Source organism: Sus scrofa, chromosome 15 (assembly GCF_000003025.6).
Source record: "Sus scrofa isolate TJ Tabasco breed Duroc chromosome 15, Sscrofa11.1, whole genome shotgun sequence".
In the NCBI taxonomy this organism is placed as follows: Eukaryota; Metazoa; Chordata; class Mammalia; order Artiodactyla; family Suidae; genus Sus; species Sus scrofa.
Window position 1 is genome coordinate 33,250,643 of NC_010457.5, and position 27,084 is coordinate 33,277,726.

At 48.6% G+C, this 27,084-nt stretch overlaps 1 protein-coding gene and 1 long non-coding RNA gene across 7 annotated transcripts in view; one reads left to right on the top strand and one right to left on the bottom strand.

Annotated features, from left to right (window-relative positions):
* Positions 1-16,677, top strand: part of DLGAP2 (discs, large (Drosophila) homolog-associated protein 2) — a 667,132-nt gene extending 650,455 nt beyond the window's left edge. For 5 of the 6 annotated variants that reach the window (XM_021074622.1, XM_021074619.1, XM_021074620.1 and 2 more), the window contains 3 exons: positions 7,629-7,720; positions 11,683-11,835; positions 13,295-16,677. In XM_021074622.1, the coding sequence (XP_020930281.1) occupies positions 7,629-7,720; positions 11,683-11,835; positions 13,295-13,513 (464 nt within the window). In that variant the 3' untranslated portion in view covers positions 13,514-16,677. The remainder of the gene's footprint in view (positions 1-7,628; positions 7,721-11,682; positions 11,836-13,294) is intronic. The other variant, NM_001244586.1, reaches the window with a different exon arrangement.
* On the bottom strand, positions 18,363-20,343 carry LOC106509644. Its single transcript, XR_002339285.1, has 4 exons — positions 20,052-20,343; positions 19,882-19,950; positions 18,924-19,381; positions 18,363-18,499 (listed from the first exon to the last, which is right to left on the bottom strand). It is a non-coding gene; the product is annotated as an uncharacterized LOC106509644 (long non-coding RNA).

Below are 27,084 nucleotides of genomic sequence, written 5' to 3' on the forward strand. Positions count from 1 at the left end.
TGCGGAGGGCAAGTCCCATGGTGATTGCTCACAATTCCGATATTTAACATCCCTCGCTTCCCACAGCTTCTTTTCGTGTATCTGCATGTGCTTTGAGCTGGTGCAACTGTGTGACGGTAACAGGGATTTACCGTCTTTATCACAAGGATAACCACAAAAGACCAAATTGCCTGAGCGGACAGGGAACTTGAATGAAGCCAACCGCAGCAGCTGTGCGCTCACTCCTGCAGGAGGCCTGGGGCTGGTGCCCCGGGTTCAGGACCCAAAAGGCACAAGCCTGAGGTGGATATTCAGGATATGTTTTCTATATCCTGTGGCTTCTCTGTGGAACGCCTCTGAAGAGGAGGAGGTGGGGAAAGTTCAGTGAGAGCTAAGCCTTGTCATCTTAGACGTGTGGCATCTTACTCTCTGATCCCTTGAATGTACACTGTTGAGGGTAGCTCCCAGAGGGTCTGGCCTCCCTCTGGGTGTGGAAGATATGGAGGCATTAGTCTTTGGTGTGTTTGTAAGATAACACAGAGCAAAACCTGCCTTATGTGATTTTCCATATTTAGTGTGTACCTTTGATTCTGTTATTATTTCTTCAAGGATTATCGTTTTGTAAAAAGAAATCGCTCAGCCAGCGTGTGCTGAGCACTGTGCCAAGACTATACTAAGTGCCTCACTCACATCTTCAAGGGCTCAGCGAATGTGATACTTAGAAACTATTGTCACCACTACAGCAACAGAGAAACTGAGGTTCGGAGAGGTTAAAATCTCACCCCATGATCCACAGCGCAGAGCAGTGGAATAAGGTCCCAGTCGGAGCATCTTCCTACCACACTGCCTGACGCTGTTAAACCCTAAAGCTCCGTTTCTGGGGGCTTTCTCCCCACGCTGACCCCCCCCCATATTCTACCCACTGGCTGCTTCTGATATTTTAGGAAACGTGGAGCCCCTATCCCCGACCACTGACCTCATTCTGATTCTCTGTAGCTGTGGCTCCCACGTGTGCACCAGCAGGAACCCCCGAGTGATACACTTGCATGGCTGTCCCTTGGCTTCTGGGAATTAAGAGGTGAAGCATTGTCATGATAAGTTATGATTTTCTTGTCACTGGGGGCATTCAAGAAAATTCTGGGACTAAGGGCATTCAAGAAAATTCTGAGACTGTGTACTGTGTGTGCTGTTCGATTTGATGATCTACAGTGTCCCAAATCAACAATGAGATGCCATCGCTTAGGATAATGGTGTTTGAACTGCAGTTGTCCTAGGGTTAGGCCTCTGGAGAACACGTTTTTCCATCAACAAGGTGGGGGGCAGAATGCCTGCCGTCCATCAAGTCTATCTCCCTAAACAAGGTTTTTAAAGTCCCTTTTGAACCTTTGGGACCTTTTTCTGGACTCTCTGCATCCTGTAACACCCAGCAGGTGTTGTCTGAATACACACTGTGAGCCATCCGTGGAGGGCAGGTGGGTGCAAACCTTGAGCAGGTGGCATCTAGAAGTGCGGTGAGCTAAGGGAGGGAGAATAGGACCAGGACAGAGGACTTAGAGCAAGTGAGAGATGGTCAGTGCAATACGAGTAGATAAAGTTGTTTTTTTTTTTGGTTTTTTTTTTTGTTTTTTTTTTTGTCTTTTTGCTATTTCTTGGGCCGCTCCTGCGGCATATGGAGTTTCCCAGGCTAGGGGTCGAATCGGAGCTGTAGCCACCAGCCTATGCCAGAGCCACAGCAACGCGGGATCCGAGCCTCGTCTGCAACCTACACCACAGCTCACGGCAACGCCGGATCCTTAACCCACTGAGCAAGGGCAGGGACCGAACCCGCAACCTCATGGTTCCTAGTCGGATTAGTTAACCACTGCGCCACGACGGGAACTCCAGATAAAGTTTTTTAAAAGCTCAGAGTCTGGAGCTCCCGTTGTGGCGCAGTGGAAACGAATCCGACTAGGAACCATGAGGTTGTGGGTTCAATCCCTGGCCTCGCTCTGTGGGTTAAGAATCTGGCTTTGCCGTGAGCTGTGGTGTAGGTCGCAGACGCAGCTTGGATTTGGCATTGCTGTGACTGTGGCATAGGCCAGCAACAGTAGACCTGATTGGACCCCTAGCCTGGGAACCTCCGTGTGAGCCATGCTGTCAGCAGGGAAACTCTGTGCTGGCACCATGGCAATGTCTGGGCTGGTCCTCGAGGGGAGATGGGTCTTGTCCATGGACCAGCAGGCAGGGTGAGGAGAGGGGATGTGATGAGAAAGTAGCGTCAAGAGCACAAGCAGAGGCGGAGACCAGCCAGGGGACCCTTCAGGAAGACCTTCTCGACATGAACTTTGCCGGGTTGGGGGCGGGGGCGGGGGGGACCCTGGGCCACCACTTCTCAGAGTCCCTGGCTCTGCTGTCTCCAATGCCCTGGGGGCACGTGCTTCTTAAAGGAGGGAACAGCCTTGCATTTTCCCAATGCTCTGCCCCGCTCTCACCTGAGATCAGGCCCCTGGAACCATCACACTGGCTGTGTGGGCTATTGGCCAGCGGTGCAGCCTCTGCAGACAGAGTCAGAAGGGGAAGGAGGAGGAAGAGGCGGCAGTCTCCACAGACTTCACAACCCCACTCCTTCACAAAGTGCAGTCTCTAAAAACCCAGAGGGCCCTCAGCACGTCTGCGAGGACCCCTGAGCTCCAGTCCGAGGACACCAGCTCAGTAACTGTGACTTTGTGTGGGTTTTCCCACCACTGTTTGAAGACTGCACGTGAGTGCATTTCCATGTGGCTCGGACACGAGAGATGAGGGCTACTTGACCCTCTGTGATTTTCTTAATCTCCTAACTGTCCAGTTTTATCTGTGAACAAAGATGACAAAACACAGGTTATACACCTCCACGGCCTGTTTTGCACATACACGCCTAGCACTGTGTTGATCAAGCGCAGATGTTTCCCTAGTAATGTTTTAAAGGTAAGAGCAGCTTCCATTTTCGTCCTCATTTTAAGAACAGAGACAAGGTTATCGCGTATGGCCCTTTTAAAAACTGAAGATTAGAGGAAATGGCTGTTGAATCAAAACCCTGAGGTCAGAATATTGAAATTTCCATTACATGAGAGAACTTTTTTCCCAAGCTGTAATTCTGTAATCACAGTTCACTGAATTGATTGAGTGAATTTAGATTCAGCCAACCCTGTGCGGTTAATAAAAGCATCATGAGCCCAGTTAAATACTGGTTTAAGTCACGTTAAAGCAGGCTTCCTGTTGTTAAGGCATAAATAGATATGTTCTGGAGGGATTGTAAACTATCACTAGACTAGTGTTTGGGGATTTTTGTATTATGTTAAACCAAATGACGTAAAGTATGTGGCATAAAGTAAAAGCAAAAAAAGTATATATATATATATAGTAGATTTTTCTGAAATAAAAGAGATTGTTCCAGAGCCACCGAGATCCTCTCGAACAAGTCCACAGTGAGATGAATGTCATGAGGAACTCAACAGCAGGGGCTTTTGAGATGTCCTGGGACATTCTCTTGCCCCCAGAACAGCTCTGCCCCCACAGAGAATAATCTGAAGACCTCCTGATCTCCTGCCCGGACCCGCAGACTCGCAGAGTTGGCGGCTTTGCTGATTTCCTCAGCTAAGGATCTCCTTTTACTGACAGAGCAGTGAGGGCCCCCAGCATCACTAGTCACCTTAGTGAAAGAGCTAGGAATCCGTGTTCAGCCTGGGTCTCCCGACCCCTTCCCTGCTGAGGTGCCACTGTCCCTGATGGGAGCTGTCTGGCTCTATCACTGTGTAGTCAGCACCAGAAGAGCAGATGACAGGATGTCAGGTGACCCTGAGGATGCAGGGACCACATCAGAGTGCAGGGGATGAGGACATGGGCACAGAGAAACTGCACCATTGCGGAGAAGATGACAAAGGAAGGACAGGCCTAAGGGTGATGGCTCTGGGCACTGGCCACCGCCAGCCTTGGGGATCTGACACATCATACAGTCAAACAATAGCCGCTGTCTGGTGGGAAAGCCAGCCCCTGCTGTATCGCAGCTTTTTTTTTTTTTTTCCCTGTCTTTTTAAGTTCATACCCAAGGAATATGGAAGTCCCCAGGCTAGGAGTCGAATTGGAGCTACAGCTGCCGGCCACAGCCACAGCCACAGCCACAGCAACACTGGATCCAAGCCACGTCTGCGACCTACACCAGAGTTCTCGGCAACATCAGATCTTAACCCACTGAGTGGGGCCAGGGATCAAACCCACATCCTCATGGGTACTAGTCAGGTTCGTTACCACAGAGCCACAATAGGAACTCCTGTGTCCAGCTCTTGCTAAGGATGTGCTGAGAGCTGATGGAGCTGTGGCCGCAGGCAAACTGGAGCTTGGAGAGAATCATGTGCTCAGGAAACAGGAGAATAAGGAAGCTTTCACTCTTGAAGGGAGGAGCTTTGTGGAAGCAGCCTGCTCTACAAAATATTCAGGAAGGCAGACGAGGGGTCCAAGGGTGGGAAACCCTCAAGTGATCATTCCAGTCGGTCTGCAGATTCCACAAAACCCACTTCACGTTTTAGAAGGAAAGAACAGTGTCCATGTTGTCCGGCACGTCATAGCACATTTAGATTGAATTGGCAATTTCAGAGGATGCATGAAAAATAAATTAAGAGAGCAGGTAAGTTAATCAGATGTCTTCATCCATCAGAGGCAAGGTTGGCTCAGGTTCTCTGTAGATTTGCATTTGATGAACATGAGCCCTTATCTGCCACTCTTGAAAGACGGTGTCTAAACGATGACAAAATTAGGGGAGGGGAGTGGAAAAGAAGAAAGTGGATTTTCACCTCAAATTCGTTGCAATCATAGGAAGATATTTACATGAAGGTGTCAGGCTCATCCTCATTCACCAAGCAGCTCCATCCTTCCGCCGTTTGCAGCCATTCGTGCATGAGCCACACTCCAACATTCATTCTCTCTGGAGCAATGATCAATATGCCATTATGATAACTCTCCACCATGTCAAGTCACCACCAAGATGTCCCCCGGCCACACTGTGCTGCAGATTATAAATTGAAGTTTTTATACTTCCATTGACGTGTGCTTTAAGAATATGAGAATTAGGGATCAAAACTTCAAATGGTGTAAAACTGATTGGCTTTTTAATTGCCATTTGAGGAAGCACAGAGTCAGTAAAAAGAAGTGCATTTAACCAAGCATTTCTGTATCCCTGCTGGTTTAAACAAGTCTCTTTAAAGGTTCTCACCAGCCATGCTGGCTGTGGGGTCACTAGTGGAAATGCAACGTTTCAAAACCACAGATTGTTTCCACTCAGCAGTCAAGATCAAAGCTGCAGAAATGAACTCACTGTGGGTCAAACTGTGAACAAACTGGAACAAATCCTTTCCCCCTTCCAGGCTGTGCCCCCTCTCCACTCCCCTCCCCCCGCCCCTCCCCCTGCGGGGCTGGAGGCAGAGCCAGTGAGCGTTGTGTGGGATGGAGGGGCTGGGGGAGCAGCCCTCTGGTGATGGATAGATAAGGCACAGGTGTCAGGGTGGTGACAAGACAACATCCTTTTTTTTTTAAGTCTGAAAGGATGCCAGAGTGCGGTCCCAATAATGCACCTGTATTAGAGGTTACCCTTTTAACTCTAATATTCTAGGAGCAATCTAGAATTAGACGACTTTAGATGAATTATGAATTTCTTAGCAATGATAAGGGTGCTGTGGTGGTACCGGATGGTGGTGGGGGAGGCACTGGCTACCTCGGGTCAGGAAAACCAGCATATCCTCACAGGGATGTGATGGGGGCGGTGGAGGGGGGCACTTGTGATACTTTCCTTCCAACTAAACTTTGGGGAACAACGACCGACAGGCAAGTGAGAGAATACAGGCAAATTAAGGGTTGGGGTCCTTTATCTTACCCAGCAGAAAACCACATTAAGAACGTGTTGTGTACAAGCAGATCCTCAGCTGGCAAACATGGATGGTGGGCTGCCCCTCCTGCTTTGAGGCTGGTTTCTGTTACGTTAGAACGTGTCCTTAGCGCCCTTCACAGCAGCAGGTCTGTTTCTGGGACATGGGATACTTCGTTACGTGGCTGCTGAGGCCCTTCCTGACCACACCTGTGACCCCCGTCTCCCCAGAGGGAGGCCCAGGGACAGGGTCCCTTGCAGTGTGGCGGTGCTGTCACGGGTCAGTCTTTGATGCCAGTCTCTAATGCATGTTGAATGAGCCTTGAGCCATTGTTTTGGAGCCTGCCTGTCAAAATCATTAACGTTTGGGGAAATTTGGAGGGAGCCAGCGAAATGGAGTTTATGTCTCTGGACTTGGCTCACACGTTCATGGACACCCTCCAAGCCAGCAGCGTTCAAGGGCCGAGGGGACCAGCCCACAACCTGGAGCTGGTGGAGATGCTGGGTTGCAGGCCCAGCCCAGACCCCCGAGCAGGGACCTGCCTGTACGCAACCCTCCAGTCCCTCACGTGCTGGTAGGTCTGGCCTCTGTGGGCAAATCCCATAGAACTTCGGGAGGTGGAACATTCTGTCCCGGAGCCTGAAGGTGGTGATGGGTCTGTCTCTGCTTCATCATGGCCACATCTGCAGGCTAAGCGCCCCTTTTCCTGAATGCTTTCCACCGGGCGTCAGAGACAAGCTTGCCACCCCCCTTCCCATACAAGGCCGTGGGATGTGCTGAACTACTGAACTTGGAGTTTGGGGGGTCTGGTGTGCTGCTTGTTATCTGTGTTCTGCACACGTCTCGAGGAGGACCCAAAAGAGGAGATGAAATTGAGCAGATGGAGGGATCCGTTCTGGCCCCTCAGGCAGGTCCCAGGTAACCTTGGGGGAATGACTGGCAATTGTTGCTTCAGGCAATAAAACATCAGAGATAAACGGCCCTAGTCTAGTGGCCAGAAATGTTTTCCAACAGATTCCTAAGTGCTTTTGAGAATCATGGGAGCTGGGATCCACCAAAGCTATTATTTCCAAAACAATGGTGATGTTTACACAGGCTAAGGTTGGGGCAGAAAGATGGGGATCATGCAAGCACCTGGAGGTTGTGGGTGTGGCTTTTCTCCAGAATTTCAGGCATGAAGTCTTTTATTTATACAGTAAACTCCCGGAGTTGTCATACCTGTCCTTTAATTGGCTAAATCCTTTCCACTGACAAAGCTATAATAGTTACCTTTTCAAAGTACTATTTGATGAATTAAAGTGTTACAACCTGGAAGTGGCTTGTAGGTTAAACTGACCCTTTGTATGTCCTAAAAGTGGGGGGGGGGCTTGGCACACCAAGGGGAATGTTCACACCAAGACCAAGTAGGACGCCTCCACCGTGATCAAGTTGTGCTGTGAGCGGGTTGGAGTGACGGGTCACCCCACTGACCCCCAAGGTCTCGGTGGTGTTAAACTTTCCAGACTAAATTCCCAAACCATACACTTCCCAAACTAAACACTGACACATCCTGGTAGCTGGCACTTGGTCAGTGGGAATCACCCTCTTGTTCAGGAATGGAGCAGAAAGATAATTCCACACAATAGCCTGTATTTCACACGATAAACTCAAAGTTCTACCCTCCAGGAAAAGAGACTAGAATAATGGCGTATGCCCACTTTGTGTGATGCTTTTGCTTTTGTTTTCAGTTGACCCAGTTTTAAACCTGTTTTTGTTTTTGTTTTTGTTTTTTAACAGTACTTGGTAAGATCAGGAGTGCTGTTGGAAGTGCCCAGCTTCTGATGTCCCAGAAATTCCAGCAGTTTTATTGGCTTTGCCAACAGAACATGGTAAGTAGATGCTCAATAACACCAGACCCAAAACCAAACTGAATGTTCATTCTTTCCCCTCGTGCCTGTTACAGACACCTGTGTGCTTGCAGCCTATTGCCTGAACAGGGGACACGTCCCCGCTCTGGGACCATTTAAATGTGCAGCCAAAGCAGAAAGGCTGCCGGGTGTGTTGGAGGGCGAGGGACTGGGGTGGACAGGAAGACTGGGGTGGACAGGACGTATGAGATGCACCTTTGCCATCAGACTGTCCCTAGAGACCCGAGGAAGGAGGTGATGCAGGAACCCAGGGTCACTCGGATGCCACAAAGGAAAATGGTGCTGGGAAGTGGCTTGAACAGAATATGTAAACACTGCACTTAGAGAGGTTAGGAAGAGATTTTAGAAATATTGTGGGCCTTATATTTTACACTCAGAAGTGAAATCAAATACCATGGACTAAATTAATACAGTTGACATTAAACTTGGTTCTGAAAATTTCCCTGAAAATCAAAGGGAAATAAATACATGTATATAATATATATGTATGCTTACATATGCTATATCTATGTAGAAATGTACATAATTATACATACACATAGTTATACACACACATTTCCTTACCTGACTAAAGACAGTACTCTATTATTTGGAGAAATAACTAAATAGAGTTCACATTACTTTACAGGCTCTTTTAGTTATAATCCATATATTGACCTCTTTCAGACCAAACTTTTTCATTAAAACACAGCAGGTCTCTGCTAGGCCTCCCATAGCAATGGTTTGGGATGATTTGATTTTGTTTTGTTCCATCTCTAAATTTACAAGGAGGCGTGACTTTACAGTATGTTCTTCCACATCAAAGGCGGCAGAGCTCATCAGAGTTGCCAATTCATCCCTTTTAATCAGGGTCATTAAAATACACGTCTTCTCTAATATTTTCCAACTAATCCCATTAAGTTCACCATGTTATAATCAACGTTTAAAAGGGGGATCAGGCAGGTTTAGAGTCCCTGAGAGAAACATATAGCTGCAGAAACATTCAGTTAACCTGCTGGCCAGTCGTTTTCTAGCCTCCTCCGTGATCTGTTTAATTACTATCTTTTAGGAATTGACTTAGGCCACTGGGGAACGTGGCACCTGCTGCACAGAGTTGGGGAGAGTAGTCCCTACATGCAGCAAAGTCACGTTATTCAAGCTTATCAAATACCATGTCTCCTCTCCCAGAAGCAGCTAATATTAGACTTAGAATTATCCACCCTAATATTTTTGATGCATCTTCTACCCATCAGATTGCATTTTATGTGAAATTTGAAAAAATTCTGGTGCAGCTGCTTCCTTTTCTTTTGGCCTCTGTCTGGGATTAGACAAAAACCCTGGAGCAATTGTTAAAGTTGCGGAGGGGTGCAAAGCAGGGCTGGCAGGAGAGATGCTGAAAGGACAGGCAGGGGCCGTGCTCACCTGAGCCTAACTGCCCACGGTTGTAAGCTTTAGGTTGTAATAGTTTTAAGTCAAGGAATGGCGGTGGGATGTCAGAATCCACCAGATACTTAGGAAGGACGATGGGCAACTCATCCAGACAACACCAGAAAGGACCTGCCATTGAAGCCAGTGGGCTGCACCCGAACCCATTCCTGCACCCACACCCACACCCGCACCACACTGGCACCCACACCAAGATTCACACCTGCACCTGTACCCACACCTGCACCTGCATCCAAACCCACACCTGCACCTCCACCTGCGTGTCAGGGTCCTCAGGTCCGTGCTCCCAGCCTGCCCCCTGGTGGCTCAATGGAGAACAGGCCTCAAACCACAAATAATGACTCCAGATAGCAGTTCTCACTCTGGATGAGGAGAAAACAAGGGCATTTTGTGCAAGTGACAGTTCTTGAGATGCCTTCACATCAGCACAGGCTGCCATCTGGCTGCATCCCACAGAACAGACAGGGCTCAAAAAGTGACCTTCTGGGGAGTTCCGTCATGGCTCAGTGGAAACAAATCTGACTAGTATCCATGAGGATGCATGTTTGATCCCTGGCCTTGCTCAGTGGGTTAGGGATCAGGCACTGCCATGATCTGTGGTGTAAGTCACAGACGAGACTCAGATCCTGCATTGCCGTGACTGTGGTGTAGGCTGGCAGATACAGCTTCGATTCGACCCCTAGCCTGGGAACCTCCATATGCCGTGGGTGTGGCCCTAAAAAAGACCAAAAAAAGTGACCGTTTGTGGAACCAGGACTCATTTGCATGTTGAATCCTAACCCCCATGTGATGGTGGGGGGGCCTGTAGGAGGTGATGAGGTCATAAGGGTGGAGCCCCCAAAATGAATTAGTCACCCTATGACAGTGCACTTAGAGACATCCAGCCCTCCCCCATGAGAGGACACAGCGGGAAGACCCCCTGTGAGCCAGGAAAGGGTCTCACTGAACACTGAACCTGCCAGGTCCTCGGTCTTGGATCCAGCCTCCAGCCCTGGGAGAAATAGCCCCTCAGTCTCTGGTACCCTGGTTCTCGCAGCCCAAATGGACTAACAAAGGTTAAAGGAAGTCAGAAGCAAACCAAATAGAACTTCTTGTATTCATGTGAGCAACTTGCAAGTAAGCTGGAAGTACACATTTTAAGCAAATTCAGATAAACGTTTACCCAGCAGAAACTTCTGTGTTTAATATTAGATAGCCCCCTGCTGAATCAAGGGAACCACACCCAAAAAAAGCTTCACCCAAGACTGGGTGCAAACTCAGGTGCCTGCAGGCAGGTAAATTGGCCAAGCTGGCCTGGTCAGCCCAGAGAATGCACGGCGCAACCACTGGCCAGCACTGGGTGATGAGAACAATGGGCCGCTGGCCTCTGATCCCATGGAGTCACCCAGTTTTAAGTATAGACAACTCACTGCAGCTACACACATCCATCAGGTGCTGGGACCAGAAACAAAACCCATCTCAGGGTCACAATGGCCCTCAGCTGCCTGTGTGCCAATATGTGGCACGCCTGTGCCTTCCAAAGCAGGAACCTTGTCCCCAAGACGATTCTGTTCCTTCAGGTGGTTGACCTGCCTGTCCCCTCCTCTGTGTGGGAGCAACAGAATACGTGGTCCATGTGTAGGGTGTAGACCATCGAAATCTGGGCTGAAATCCCTCAGAGAGCATCAGAAAGAGCCGTGGCTCCAAGCCCCACCTCACCACCTGTGCTCTTGTACTCTGTGGTCTCTTTGATGATGGCCGTTAGGACAGGTGCTAGGTGACATCTTATTGTGGTCTGATTCACGTTTCCCTGATGATTAGTGACATTGAGCATCTTTTCATGTGCCTGTTGGCCACCTGTGTAGCTTTTTTGGGAAAATGTCTTTTTCAGTCCTCTGCCCATTTTTTAATCAGGTCAATAAACTTTATTTTTTAGAGAAACTTTAGGGTCACAGACAAATTGAGTGAAAAATACAGAGAAAAATCCCACATACCCCCCCAACCCCACACATGCTTAGCTCCCCCCCATCATCAACATCCCCGCCAGATGGTACCTGTGCTACATGACAAATCTACATGAACAAACACATCACCATCACCCAGAGATACACTGGGGTTCAATCTTGGGGTTGGACATTCTTTGGATTTAGACAAGTGTATCCACCATGACAGTGTTGTACAGAGTAGTGTCACTGACCTAAAAAATCCCCTGTGCTCTTCCTGCTCATCCCTCCCTCCCCTCAACCCCTGACAAACCACTGATCTTGTTACTGTCTCCATAGTTTTGCCTTTTCCAGAGTGTCGCAGAGTTGGTATCACACAGGAATAGCCTTTTCAGATTTTTTAACTGTCAGCAAATACTTATGTAAACAGTTACTGACTCCTTGTGGGCCCTCTTGAACATCTGCACAGATCCTGGGCTAGCGGGGCTTCTCCCTGACCCCTTCCCCTGAAGGGCACAGGTGGGAAGAACACCCCCCCCACCAGGTGTGCGCTCTAATACCCATGCGTGTTGGCAGGACCCGAGCGCTATGCCCAGGCCCACCTCCCAAGACCTGGCCGGGTACTGGGACATGCTGCAGCTCTCCGTCCAGGACGTCAGCATGAAGTTTGATGAGCTGCACCAGCTGAAGCTCAATGACTGGCGGGCGGCGGAGTCTCCGGACAGAAAGGTAACCCCCGCCACTGTGGCTGCAGGTGCCACTCACCACCCAGGGATCCAGTCCACCTGCTCCCAATATCACGTTATAACGTCAGGCTCGGTCCCTGGTGGCAACACAGAACCCACATGTAAGCCCACGTGGTCTAACCAGTGCAGTTAAACCCCAGCACGTGCACTGAGCCCCTTTCTTGCTCAATTTCTCAAGTGCAGACATTCCAGGAAGACCCTACAAGTCATGGGTAAATCCATGGTCTTGTTTTCTGTAGGGATCTACCTCTGAATTAGCTTCTCAAACCTCTGTGTGTTTTGTTCTGAGCTGACTTTCCCCAGGGAAAGTTCCAGGTTGGTTCCAGTGCATCGCTCAGAGTCAGGAACGTTCTAGTTGTGTACTTGGTGTTGAAAATGAGAAACGCTTAAACTTCACAGAACAACTTGAGGTTGTAAACTGAGCCTTGGCCCTGGAAACAGGCTGAACCATCCACTGAGTGTGAACATATAGCTTCACTTCTTCCCGTTAGGCGTCATTTAGGAATAATGGATAGGTCTGAATTACCAATAAAGATGTTGATGTCCTAACACATTTTTGAGACGTTCTAAGTAGTCATCATCTGATTTTCCTGGATGGACATTATCAGTTCAAATAAAATGATAAGGAAAATTAAGCCAACATCCTTTGGCGCAATGGCGTTGCACATATAGCAGAGGATGTATAGCTAGATAATCAGAATAAAACCCACCCACCTCCCCATCGACTTTTCCCCAAAAGGTGCTGCCCACTGTCTTGATGGCTCCAGGCCAGAGGCCACAGCGGCCAGGACAGGTGGCTGACCAGGTCCTTCTGACTACAGATAACAGGGCAGAGGAGCCCCCAAGGGACCAGGTCACATGTAAGCAAGACCAGGAAACCTGTAGTTCAGTTTTGAAGGGAAGGAGCTCATAAGGGGTGATTCCAAATGAGAAAGTTATTCTAATAAATCACTGAGAAGACAACTTCTTAAACCTGTCTGAAGATGCGCAGTAATCCTTACATCCACATATCTTGGTGTGACTTATTGGAGAACAGGGGATAAGGGTCAGAAATAACGATGTGCATCCTTTTACCAAGTCAGGGAACAATCCTGTGTGGTCAGTGTCGGGAGGCTCAAGGCCCAGGATAGAGAATGTGGCCAGCGTTCCCTGGGGCGCCCACAAGAGACAAGTTCCAGGACCTCAGACCTTGGAGTCTGTTGAAAAGACGCGTTTGGCAGGGGTGTCAGTGGCATCATCGGACACACCCAGGAGAGGCGGAGACCTGAGAGGGAGCGGGTGCCCGCACTGAGGGGACGGGTGAGGGTCTGCAGGGCGCATGAACTGATACCAAGGAGGGCGGGCACCCTGGGGTTTGCGTCAGGAACCGAGGGAAGTCACAGCAGCGCACACGTCCATGCTCCGTCCCTGACCCCCCAACTGTGACTTGTGATGCTTTTCAGGAGGAAAGAAAGGTCCCCCCTCCAATACCAAAGAAGCCCCCCAAAGGGAAACTGGCTATTACGAGAGAGAAGTCTCTGGACCTGCCGGACAGACAGCGCCAGGAGGCCCGGAGGCGGCTGGCGGCAGCCAAGCGGGCGGCCTCTTTCCGCCAGAGCTCGGTGGGCGAGCGGGCCGACAGCATTGAGATCTACATCCCTGAAGCCCAGACGCGGCTCTAGGCCCGGCCACCCCTGCGCTGCAGCCACCACTTCCTCACGTCCCTGGTCCCTTGTCTGTCCCCTCACCTCCTGTGGTGTCCTCTGTGCCACGAACGCGCTGCAGAGCCCGGCGGCCACGGGTGCCATCTCGCGGCCGGTGTGGCTCCTCCCTGGACTGCTGGCTCCCCGCCTGCGAGCCGGAGGGGCATGGGGACCCCTAGCTCCCCATCTGTCCTTAGAGGGGACAAGGAACCCAGTTCACACTTTGTTATTTATATTTTTATAAATCGTGTGATATTCGAGGCAAGAATAACAAATAACTATGAATGGGTGCCCCCCAACTCACTCGAGGCATTAGACACCCCACGAGGAAGGTGCTACAGCTTCAGAGCAAGAGCGAAGGACCCCACCTGCGGCCTGGGGTCACTGTGCCCGAACCCGGCTGGCCCCTCACGCGGCTCCTGTGCCAAGTCCATGGTGATGAGAAGTCACCCGTGCAGCCAACCCCCCCACCCCCGCCACGTGGTTCTCCCGACGCCGGGCGCAATCTGCCCCCACAGATGTCCAGCCACAGCCACATGGTCAGAGTCGCTGAGTGTCCATCCACGCAGGGAGGGCCGGGCGAGACAGACCAGAGCCTGGGAAAGGCTGCTCTTCTGTAGCAGGGGTACAAAGAGAAAGGAGCTGTTACTCAGACGAAAGAGTCATTTATTTTTTATTCCTTTGTAACTTAAAATATCACACACGGTTCTATCTTTAAGTTGCACCATTTACGCTCCATGTGCTTTTTTTTAATAGATGTATATATATATTCTCAAATGCTCTATCAGTTGACTTTCCAGGGTATCCTTAAAACACAAAACCACAAAAAAAGTTTGCTTGTTTAAAATGACAGTTGTGATGTTGTAAAAAAAGTTTAAGAAATATGAATGTGAGTGGTAAGTATATCTCAGTTTAAATGGTAAAGAAGAAATGTAGTTTACATTTGTATTTTTCCAGAATTCTTTTGTCCTATGCAGTACTGCTGAAGTCAAGAATATATTTCTTGCCTGTTTTAGACATGACAAAACAAAACAAAACAAAAGGTCACATCGTGATTTCCTGCTGCGGATTTGAAGAAAAGCAATTCGTTTTCATGATTCTGATTGGCACCCGAGAAAAAGAGGAAGGATTCCAGTGGAAGGCTTTCCATTCCTAAAGTTACATTTAGACACCGTGACCATTGCTCCACTGGTGTGTCTGTGTTCAGACACACCTCAGAGGAAGCGCCTAGTGATTGACACACCTGGTCCCACACTGGAGTTCCCCATTCTGACTCCAGCTAAAGGCAGAGGACAACGCTGGTCCCCTGCAGCCCCAGCCCCCGGCCCCCATAGCACTTTCTTTCCCTCGACTTGCACTTTAAAACGCACCCAGCTCCCTTGCAGCCTGAGGACACAGGAGAGACTTCAGAGAGGTCCTCGAGCAGCTGGGCGCGGCTTTTCCATTTCCTCACATCCCACATTCCACCAAGCATGGGGTTCGGAGGAGCACAGATGATGTTAAGCATGTGTAGCTTCAGAGTGTTACTTTTTTAAAGCTGAGTAGTTAAGAATTCCCTGTAGGAACAAAACCCTGAAAACTGAACCTCATATCTGGTATATAGTTTACCAAACAGCCTTAAAATATATTTGGAAGCAAAAATCAGTACGAATGTATATCCTTGAAAAATGCAAAAAAGGAGAAAATCCCTGAAATATTCTTCTATAAATGAAACCTATCCCCCTAGAGTGTTCTAAACATTTTTTTCTATCTAAACAAATAGGTAAATCCTCAGTAGTATACAATAATGATGCTTCTTCCTGTGGTCACTATACTATGTTAAAAACATGTATTTGCAAGCATTGGCATTTTAGACTGTAAAAATGATGTATTATTTAAGATGAATGGGTCTTTAGAAATAACCACAGAAAAGTCGGTGTGCAGTCCTTCATAAGAGGAAAAGTAAAATGCGTATGTGCTTGCCAGCCCCTCACATGTGCTCCCCTGGAAGCCAGTGGGTTTAATCTCATTTCCTTGAACTTGTACAAAATACATCCCAACAAATTATAAAATGAAATAATAAGTATTCATTTGAGATCCCAGATTCCGATCCTGACTTAAACAAAAGTATTCACTGGATTTGGGTTAATTTGTTTATGTTTTGTATACTCATTTTTACTAAAATCCTCCAAAGTCTTTGCCTAAACCATCCCTAGGTGAGCAAATTCGTCTACAACTCAATTTGACACTGGTTGTGGGTGCAAAGTGGGGAGCGTGCAGGAACCCCTGTTTGGTCCACATTGTTCCAAAGAAGGTTGTGTGCGGGTGGGGCCGACACATGCAGCTGGGTCTGATGGAAGGTTCCTGCAACGTGACCAAGTGCAATATATCCTTCTTAACGTGCACCCCGTTGTGAACTGCAGGCAATAAGGCACGTTTACGTGTTGTAAAGAAAGACAAAACTGTTCATAATCCTTGTGTTAGCCTGTCCCCCTCACTTATTACAGCCGCTCATAGCGCACACGCAGCACAGAGCTGCTGTGCCATCATTTCACATCATGGGTGTAACCTGACGAAGAGAGTGTCGGCAAAGTTGAGAATAAGGTTAAAAACGATGATGCACGATGTTCTGTGAACATTACGGTTGAAAGAAAGCGTGGTGTTCTCCGTAAGCCCTGACTCTCCTTCCCGAAAACCCAGCCCATAACTCCTACTCCTTTAGAAATCATTTACCCCGCAGCCCGCAAGTTGGCTTTACTGTGCGGAAGACCCACATTCAATTTCCAAGTCAAAACACAAGCATAATAAACAGGATCCTAAAGTGTAACAAAACTCCAGAAAGGCACATATCACTTGTTTACAAGCCCACTTTCTGTGTCCTTCATCTTGTACGCCTTCATCCGTCATCGCTGTGTTTAACGCAAAAGTAGATGCTCCCCGTCACAGTTGTTACCATCTTTTCTCAGCAAATTTGTATCACCATCCCCGGAATGGGGTGTGAAGAATCGAACTGTTGTATGATACCAAAAAATTACATTTTTGTTTAAAAGGAGATGTTGTTGATGTTTTCACCTCAAGATTGTTACTAAAGACTTTCAGCATTAAATAGAACAGTGAAGGATTACAGAAAACGCAGATTACATTTAAATCCCCTCTTTAAAAAAGAAAAAAAAAAAATAGCCACCAAGTCGATTTACCCTCCAGGTAGAGGGACTCCCTGCCGGCTGCTCTAGCTGTGGGCAAATTGATGACGAGACGCGGTTCTAGAGCATACGGGTGGGGTGGTCACTTCTCGGGGTCTGTGTTCCTAGTTGCCTTTCCCAGTACCATGCTGAGCAGCCAGTCTTCATCACCCTAGTTCAGAGACCCTGCCCTGCCTTCACTCAGACCCACTCGAGCCTCAGACGCCCCCCCCACCCCCCTGCCCCGGTCTGGGGTGGATTCCGACAGAAAGGAAAGGAGGTCACACTGCAGACATGTGGTCCAAGTGCCCGGAGTGACTCCTGACTGCGGGCTTCTCGAAGCGGCTCCCTGGTCTGGGCCACCCTCTCAGGGCGAGTAGGGAGAGAGAAAGGAATGATGGTCTCCACCAGAAGCCTGTTCCTCTCGGCAGCAACTGGGCACATCGGACAGACTCGACTGCCTGGGGTCCTGGAGGCACTGGAGCATCAAGGAGACTCGGCCAACGTTTGAGCCTCCAGCCTGGCTTGGAGTTCTGTCAGTTCCCAGGACCTCGGATGGCAAGAGGTCCCACCTGACTCCACTTCGTCTGGAGTCAGCCTAGGACCTCGAGCACCTGGGGCTGGCCAGAGTCACAGCACCTGGTCCAGGGGAGGGGAACCTCAGTCAGGGAGGCAGGGACATGTCCCTGGGGTGGACGCCGTCCCCGTGGGGGTGGGGCACCACCCCACCCTTCCGAAAAGTGGGACATCCCTGCCACATCTCCCAGAAACGGGCAGAGTGGCTCCATTCTACACCTTTCACTTGTACGTGTTTCCCAGGTACCTCCTTTCTTCTCAATGCCTGAATCCTCTTTTTTTCCCTTTTTTGCTGCACATTTATCCTCCTCGCCATTTAGTTGAAAATGGTGGTTTTCAAACAGTAACCCCTTGGACCATCCTGAGGTTCTCCTTTGTTTTTATCTGCATATCTGTTTACACTTGCTTGGAAGTTTTGGTCAAATACAGGGTTCCAAAATGTGAAAATAAAATAGAAAACCTCAAGTATAAGCGAGCAAGAATGTAGCAGCTGCTGGTTAGTAGGTCCGTTTAACCACAGAGGCGACAGCAACAGAGATGCTTCACTTGGCTCCCTGCACTGTTTGTCATAAAACGCACGGCATCAGGTCACACTGGAGCCCTGTGCCTTCACAGAAAGAGGTCCACCTTGTCACTCCCACTCTGTTGGTAGTCGAGGAAGTGTGGGCAGTGGACACGATGCTGGGAAAGGTGCCCTTTTACACTTTAAGGGAAGCACCCATTAGCACAGAGTGGCTGCAGAGGGTCCTGGAATCAAATGAGAAGCCCAGGGTCCTGAGCCAACTCGTGGAGCAGCCCAGCTTCTGTTCCTACATCAGCTACCACCTGTGCAGCTTTCACCTGTCCTTGTCGCCTTCACAGGAAAACTCGACAGTGAAGACCTTTGAGCTCCTTGGAGTCAGTATCAGTTCTTGTGAGCGCTAGTGCCCACTGCGCCTTCTGTGTGTGGGATGCAGGCGAAGGTCAAGTCAGATCGAAGATGATCAGGAACAAGAGACGCAGCATCCACTCCTGGGAAGGCTGTTGGGGCAGGACACATCCAAACGAGCTACTTGAAGCCTTGGAGAAGGGGAGATTACCACAGGGGTGTTTCTCTATGTCTCGTGGCTTTGACAGCAAGTGTTTCTAGACGTTTCCAGGAGCAAGAACGAGGTGCCAAACAGCACAAGGCGATGTTCACCATTGCTTAAGCTCTGCGACATCTGAGATGAAGTGAGGAGATGCCAAGCTAAACATTCAAGTGACAAAGAAAAAAAGAATTAGGAAGTAGAAAACTGAGTGCGTGGGAGAGAGTCTACGACAGAGTCTGACACACTGACCGCAGTTGCTAAAGGCATGTGAGGTTGGCCCCTCCCGCTCTGGCTGAAAGAATTAGCCCCTTTGACACTTCAGAGAAGGCGGAAGTGGTCCCTGGGAACGCTGCAAGAAGCCGCCATCCTTCATCCTTACAATAGCGAAAAAGAATCACCGTCATTTTATGAATTGCTGTCCTAACCCTGGTATTTTTATCCAGCATTCAAAAGAAATTATTTCGAGTTGCAAGCCAAACTCTTGACCGAGGACTTCTTTGCAGAGGAAATGTTAGTTACCTGCGACAACACTACTTTTTAAAAGATTTTGTATATGCACACACTAAGGTAACAGAGGTTTACCTCCCACTTTCTTAGATTTTCTGTGACTCTTCATCATGGGTGCTTATTCCGAAACTGAAAGCCTTGGGAGTCCAGGCTTTCACGTACTCAGTGGAGGAGAGGTGGCAGTGAAGGAGAGGTTCGGCCAGGTGGGTTGCGCACACGTGTCTTTCAAATAGACAGAGAGAGGATGTTGCTTTGTGTTGGCAAACACACAGGAAGGGAGCTCCGAGGCTGTGTGCGGTCCCTTCTGATACCCCTTACCCGCTCTTTGACCGCCCCCCCACCCCACCCCCAGCCTAGCCCCAGTCACTTAAACGATCACATCACTTTAAAAGGGCTCAGCATGTACGTCTCTCTCCCTCCACCTTACCTGGTTTGCCGAATTCAACAAGGTGTGCCCTCGCCAGCAGAGCATCCTCGGCTACTTTGGAACTCTCACCTCCAAACGCTGTCACTTTCCTCCCCTGAGGTCGTCCCTGTTGGAGACCAATCCATCCCCCCGCCATGTCACCCCCCCCATGTCACATGCCAAAACGCCCAGGTGTGGCCTAAGAACTAAATCAAATGCCTCCTACAGAAATTCAAGGAATGTTAGAACCAGGAAACTAGCTGTTTAGTTAATGTTTAAAAAAAAAAGTATATAAATATATATATATAAATATATATATACATATGAAATCATATCCACAACGAGGGTGAACAGAGTGCCAAATATTCCACATCTGTACAGAGTTAACTCTTCACTGGAATTCAACTCTTTTATGTATTTCTCTTTCTCATGCTTTTCTGGTTCTTTTGCTAACTTCTCTTGGGTAGCATGCAGGATACCTACTCTGAATGTACACCACAGTTTCTTTCTTCCTGTCAATAACTTAGAATGTCTGTCATTACTTTAAGGCATTTAAGGATTGTGTTATTTGGGTTCTTTTCCTCCCTTTTTTTCACTCTCAGCTAATTCTAAGAAAAATGTGCTCACCATTTTCTGCGTAACTCTTCTATGAAAATGCCTCTCTTGTTCGATTTCTGTATTGCTGATGTTCACCTCCTGTAAATAGTTCTGCAATTAAATTTTTTGAGAAAAGCGATGTTTACTTTTTATTGCAGTGAATTCTCGCGTTATTTTCAGCTCAGAAAACTGATACAGACCAGAGAGGTTTATGCAGAGAACACCCCACGTTCCTCCAGTACACGTGTAGTTGTTGAGGTGGCCCTGAGGTCTCCATTGGCTAAGAAGAGATGGACATTTATTATTGAGGCTGCACTTGTCTCACGTCCGTAAACATGGCACAGATTGAAATGAGGTTAAAACTAGCACAACCGGCAGCATTTAGTTAATGCCTGTTTTAGACTCTCCTCATTTGCAGGGAGAGGAGGCAGTAAAGATGGGTGTTGCGGCTGCAGCGCAGGCCGGCAGAGGGCGATCCGCCCCCCCACCCCCACCCCCGGCCGAGCATGGAGGCCCCAGGTGGCTCCGCATTGCCTGCCGCTCGCAGCAGCACCATCGAGGGCGCTAGCGCGTCCTGCTCCGGCTGTTGCCGGTCCGCCTCGCTGCTCGTGGTGAATGCTGCTTGCTCGGGCTTCTGCGCCCACCGCCCCACCGTTCCCCCACGCCTGCCCGCCCGCGCCGGGGCCTCGGCTTTCCCAGGACGACGTCACTGGAGGCAGCTCCCCGTCTGGGCTCCTCCCGGCCCCGGGAAGCAGGAGCAGAGGTCCTGGGGCAGAAGGCCCGGCCCAGCTGCCCTGCCCGTGTTCACCGGGAACGCGCTTCCTGCCTCCTTCCACACGCACCCCACCCCGACCTGCTCCAGCCGCCGCCCCCGAGGTGTCCAGGTGAGTCACTGGTGGAGGCCAGGTGGAGGCGACTGTGGGACGGGAAAGGCTCAGCTAACCGCTCTCAGCGAGTTGTGTGCCTTCGGCGGAGAACTGCCGCTGAAGCTGGGGAGTACGGAGCTGGGCCGGCCAGCGGGGAAACTGAACCCGCTGAGGAATCCCTCCCGTTGGACTCAGAACAATCACGATTCTCATGCTTTCAGTTTAGAGAAACCACCTCTGAATAATTGAGAACACACCTCCAGGACTTTAGCCTCCTCTCACCCTGTCCTTCTCCAACACATCCAGAGCTAGCAAAAAGAAATTTTATACCTTTTTCTTTTTTAAGCCCATTATCCTTCCCTAAAAGTTTTAACTTACTTGGTGTTTCACTGAAAAGGTTAAGCTTTCTTATGGCTTAATGCTGTTTTCCCAGGGGTCAGTACAAGTGTGTAGTTAGATGATATTCATTGTAAGTGGATTAATATTGATTGGGTGAAGAGTTACAGGGGAACTCTACTTCCCACTCAATCTTTAAACCCAAATCTTCCTCCGAATTGCCTATTAACGAAAACCAACAGCATCAAAGCAAGAAGCAATAATCAGAAAGTCAGACGCAACCATCTAAATGTTTTCGGCTTGTTTTCCATTATTTGAAGTTTTAAATAAATTGCCTTGTGAAAAGACCGTTGGAAAGATTTCTGCTCCTTATTTTTGTTTATTTTTGTCTGTGAGCTATCATCGCCTAATATGTGCAAAGATGAGGAGGCCTGCTCATCAACCCAGGTCCTGAAGTCAGCGGTGCCGCAGAAATAAGAAGAAAGAGACACAGAAATAGAGTGGGGATCAGGGGGCTACTACCGCCTTCAAGAGGCAATAGCAACCCTGTGTGCCAACTCATGGTTTTTATCTATTTTCTACTTCCTGGTACGTGCAGGGGATACATCGGTATTTTACGTCAAACTTGTTGGAAGCAAGATATGCTAGGACAGTCATTCCTAAGCACATAAAATAATCATAAATATTTTAGCCCTCCCAGGCCGTAATTTGTTGTTTGCTTCAAGCCATCTCTGACCTCTCCCATAAATCCCCCAAGGCTCCAGTCCTGAGAATGTCAGAGCTGATGGTTTTCCATCAGCAACATCAGTACTTCAGCAATCTTGTTTTCAAGATGCCGTTCTTTGATGTTCTCATTTGTTTTGCCTCAAGGGTCACGAGAGAGTCACAAGACTTTGTAAAGTATAGACTGTCCTTCTGCAGCCACTCTGTGGTGCCAGTCTTTTCTTTCCATTCTTTGTCACGTCGCATATTCATGCCTCCAATACAAAGAATTGTTTCTTGCTTCGTAATTAAGTGCAGAGCAAGGCACAGGTGCTGTAGGGGAAAGGACCAAGACTGTGGAGCCTGCGTTAAGCTGCTGCATCCAGACACACAGCCCACCCCCACCCCCATGAATTCTTGGGAATGCTCCCTTCAGCTTTTGTGGTTAAAATTGACTGATGGATTTCCTCCAAACAACTAGAGTCCAGTACCGAAGAAAATCCATTTTCAAAGGATCTTATGACATCGCTACAGTTTAGAGTGTGAAAAATTCAATTTTATACCCACACCATGCCTCCATGAGCCTCTCCCTACAGCCCACTGTGCACGGATTTCCCAGCTGCAACAAATGACCTGCAGTCCCCAGATCCAGGCCCACCTGGTCTGGCTCTGCCCCTGCATCTGCCTTTCATCCTGGTGGGAACACCTCTTGCCTGCCCTCCTGAACTTTCCAAACTCTGGCCATCGCCTCTGAAGGCCTTCCTTCCAAGTAAGCCAATCACTTTCTTCATTCTGCTCCCAAAATGATGATCATCCTGCGTCTATTACAGTGTCACCTTGAGCAAGATGCATTTGTTTACTGGTTTGGGATCTTATGTGAACCTTCGAGAGCAAGAAATATATTGAACGTCTCTTTGTAGTTCAGGCCCCACGACACTGAATATACATTGACAACAGCCTCACATGCGCCTGTGAGCCACCAGATGGAGGAATGAATTGGTCCAACTCCTCTGTCTCTATTGATCATTCATTGATTCAATAAATATTTAGTGGACAGCGTTTATGTCTGAGCACCGTACTGGAAATACTGTAGTTTTTTATTTTATTTTTTCAAAAAGAGAGAGTGCCATGGGTCTGGCACTTATGTTCACCTACCAGACAGATTTTCTCCAAAACAGTTTTGGGTCTGTGATGTGTCACAGGTTTTGTTTTACTTTGCTTGCAAGCTGGTAACTAGCATGGGTGCTGGTCAAATGAAACTTCTGCATCAGAAAAGCCCTTTACTGCCCACACAGGGAATGCCATGAGCACTGGGGTGTGGCTCCTTTACCCAACTTCCTGGCGGACCTGCAAGGTGGCAGGTGCTAGCAGGTGTGCTGGGTGGGCAGCACAGCTGGGGAACAGTGACCTTGGGGACCCTGGTGTCATAGACAATACTAAGGAGGGACACCCTGCCTCACCCTCAAGGTTACGGACACCCGCCTTGACCTGAGAAATGGCCCCAGAAACAGCGGTCAGGGCACACCCAGCTTGCAGGAGGGGACGGTCCTTGGGGGTATCTTCCCAGCAGGAGTCTTTGCTCTGAAACTGCCAGGATACTACGTGCCTGTGCTGAGTGAGACCATCCAGTGATAGTTTTTTTTAATCCATCTCATCCATCGCCTTTTCTCTGTTTCAAACCCCACTTTCCTGTGATTTCCTTCCTACAGTCACTGCCAGGATCAAGGCTGCTGTGACCTGAGCCACAGAGGGTGGCCAGACCTTGTGTGCAGACTGAGTCAGCTGGCTCTGATCTGACGAGCCCCCCATACCATGGAGGACAGAGGGTCCCTGGACAGAGCTCTTTACTCACATGTAACTTTCACTCATGGACATTAGAATCTGATGACTTTGGCCTTCTATGCTGCCCCAAATTCTCCACATTCAGCCTTCCGGGGCCATCCTGTGCTCACCATGGATATCGGACCTGTAGTTTTGTAAAAACTTAGGAAATACTTCAAATGTTTAGCAATAAGAAGAGCTTGGTTTTAGGCTTTTTTGATCTTGTTTTTTCTTTTTATGGCTGTGCCTGAAGCATATGGAAGTTCCCGGGCTAGGAGTTAAATCGGAGCTGAGCTGCCGGCCTGCACCACAGCCACAGCAATGCAGGATCCCAGCCATGTCTACAACCTACACTGCAGCTCACAGCAATGCGGTTCTTAACCCACTAAGCAGGGCCAGGGGTCAAACTCATCCTCAAAGAGACAACATCAGGTCCTTAACCTGGCAATCCACAGCAGGAACTCCAAGAAGAGCTTGTTTTAATTGTATTCAAAGAGGAAGGTGGTTTCATAAGATATTAAACCAAGCAAAGTTGCAGAGCCTTTCACAGCCCTCAGCCCACAACGATTTCCCAGGGAGTATTATCGGGTCATCTCTACTTGAAACAAGACCAGTGGAAGCTTCCTAGGTGAGGCTGGACTTGGCTTTTGGGTTGAGTTGTTCCCAGCACATGTGCAAGACCAGATCGCCGGGCTGCTGAGACCAGGGTCCCCAAGGTCACTGTTCCCTAGCTGTACTGCCCACCCAGCACACGTAGCAGCACCTGCCACCTTGCAGGTCCCCTAGGAAATCAGGTAAAATAGCCACACCCAGCACTCACAGCATTCCTGTGTGGGGAGTAGAGGGCTTTTCTGATCCAGAAGTTCTGCATTTGACCAACATCCATAATAACCGCAAAGAGACAGGACAGGTGTCTCCGTTTGAGTTAAGTAATGTACACCCAGCAAATCTGCTTTGTGCATTAATGTGTAATAAGGGGCTGCACACAGCCAGCAACTTCAGCGACAGCTCCTTACTGTTTCCAGGAATTTTCCTGACTGCAGGCACTGTACTTGGACTCACCTCAAGGGATGCAGGAGAAGAGCAGTGCAGCACAATGATCGTCCACCAGAGGGCAGCAGCCCCCCCAGTTCAGCTCTAAAGGCTGTGAAACAGTTTTCAGTGAGCAAACACAAAAAGCCACGGTGATTTTTGTTTCGATTTTTGTTCAAGGATGTTGAGTAAACAAAGATTGGTAAAATGACATTATATTTCAAAGTGTAAGCAGTTTGTTAACAAGCTGTCAGAAATTTACAGCCGTCCTGGTAAACACAAAATAAGGATCATATTCTGTAACTAGCAGTTCTCTGAACTAACAGGAGAGGCTCAGAAATCAAACCCCATGTTGATTAATAAGAAAATGCAAACCATACAGTACAGTAGGAAATGTCAGATCTTTTATTTTAATCTGGAGTCAAAATCAACCAGTAACTGTTGCTTCTAACCAGGAATGTCTTGTGTACAAAATATGTATTGTTTGACACTATGTTGCCGAAAAGCGTCTTCTGCTCCTGGGTTGAAACATGGAGACAGAGTTTTAGGTGAAATAGAAAAGAGCCATTTATTGCTTTGGGGGCAAAGGGGGCCACAGCAAGCGTTATGACTTAAGGACTGTGCCCTCCCTTGGGGAAGAACTGAGGGAGGTTTCAAAGTCTTAAAGGAGAAAAACAAGATTCTAGATAAGAACTGGGTTGGGGCAGGCACACATTCTTCCTTATGGAGAATTTTAGTCATCAGAGCAGGTGTCAGGAGATTTCATCATAGTCCTAGGGGTCTTCTAGGTTATCACGTCCTGACCTTCCCTAGAACAGAAATATTTGTGAAATAGTACGTTTTTCAGGGATTATGAGAAACAAGGAAACTATCGGAAAAACCTCAGGTGCTTGGTGTAAGCTTTAATTCACGTGCAGTTGTGTTCAGGGTGCAACCAAGCCAGGAAAAGATGTGGGGCGAGCTCTAAGCTATGTTGTTTCCAAAAGGCATGAGAGATGTCCTTGCTCCACCTTAGGTGCATAAGGTGACTACAACAACAGGACAGTGGACAGCAGTGTCCACCCCCCAGGAGTCCCCTCCATGAATGACCCTCTTACTCCTGCTGCAGACAAGGCATCTCTGGGGAGAAGTCAATGTAGACCGTAGAGGTGAATCAGGCACACATGCTGCCAAAACTAGTCTAGGAGTTTTCCACAGTAGCTTGTGGGTTATGTATTTTACAGACTTAATTCTTTTCCTTGGCCACATCAACAGCATATGAAAGTTCCCGGCCAGGGATCAAATCCAAGCCACAGCTACAACCATGCTGGATCCTTAACCCACTGCACCACAGAGGGAACTCCTAGAGATTTAATTTTTGTTTTAACTCATAAATTTCTTCTTTCTTTTCTTTCTTTCTTTTTTTTTTTCTTTTTTTGGTCTTTTTAGGGCCATACCCACGGCATATGTATGAAAGTTCTAGGGGTCAAATTGGAGCTGCAGCCACCAGCCTACACCACAGCCATGCCAGATCCTAGCCACATCTGTGGCCTACACCGCAGCTCACAGCAACACTGGATCCTTAACCCACTGAGCGAGGCCAAGTATCAACCCTGTGTCCTCATGAATACTAGTCGAGTTTGTTACCACTGAGCCATGATGAGAACTCCCAACTCATAAATGTTTATTATCTCGAGGCAACCCTCATTTCAAACACTTTAATCATTCTACACATCAGGGGAAGAAAGGAAAAAGGGGAGAGGCATGGCGAGGGGGATGGGGGGACTGATTTAGGCACAAAATGGGAAGTCAGAGTAGCACCCAGTTCCTAGCCCACCCTGGGCATCAAGGCTGAAGATCAATAAGAACCACTCCCCACTCTAATTTGTTTTTTTCTTGTAAAAGAAGAAAAATTTATAAGAAACTGTGCTGGGTCTTAAAGTAGGGGACAAAGCTCAGTGACCCCCCCCCGTGGGACCTTGGGCCCCCCCACAGCCTGTCCTCAAAGTACCCCCCCCAAAACCTCCTCCACGTCTGAGAGCCGTGCCCCTCGCCCCGGGAATCTGACAGCAGGACTGGGGGCTGACTTTTCACTGACTTACTTGCCGCCCCAGCCTTGAGGATGTTGGGCTTGGAGCTCACATTTCTCTAGGGGTTTAAACCAAGGGTACACAGTAACTTCCAATTCAGGTTCGAAACCCAAAGCCAGCTCCAGCCCCCTCCTCAGCTGGATTACGAGGATCTGCCCCAGCACATGCAGCCCCAGAGGGAAGGAAACATTCTCCAAGCATAAAACATCTGGGCTTAAATCAGCTCTACAGTTTTCTCAGATGCAATAATCAATATTCAATTCAAAAGTATTTGGCAGAGATAATCCCAGGAAAAATTTATCAAAAACCAAGCGATAAGAACAGACAATATAAGGAGTTCCCATTGTAGCTCAGTGGAAACGAATCCGACTAGGAACCATGAGGTTGTGGGTTTGATCTCTGGCCTC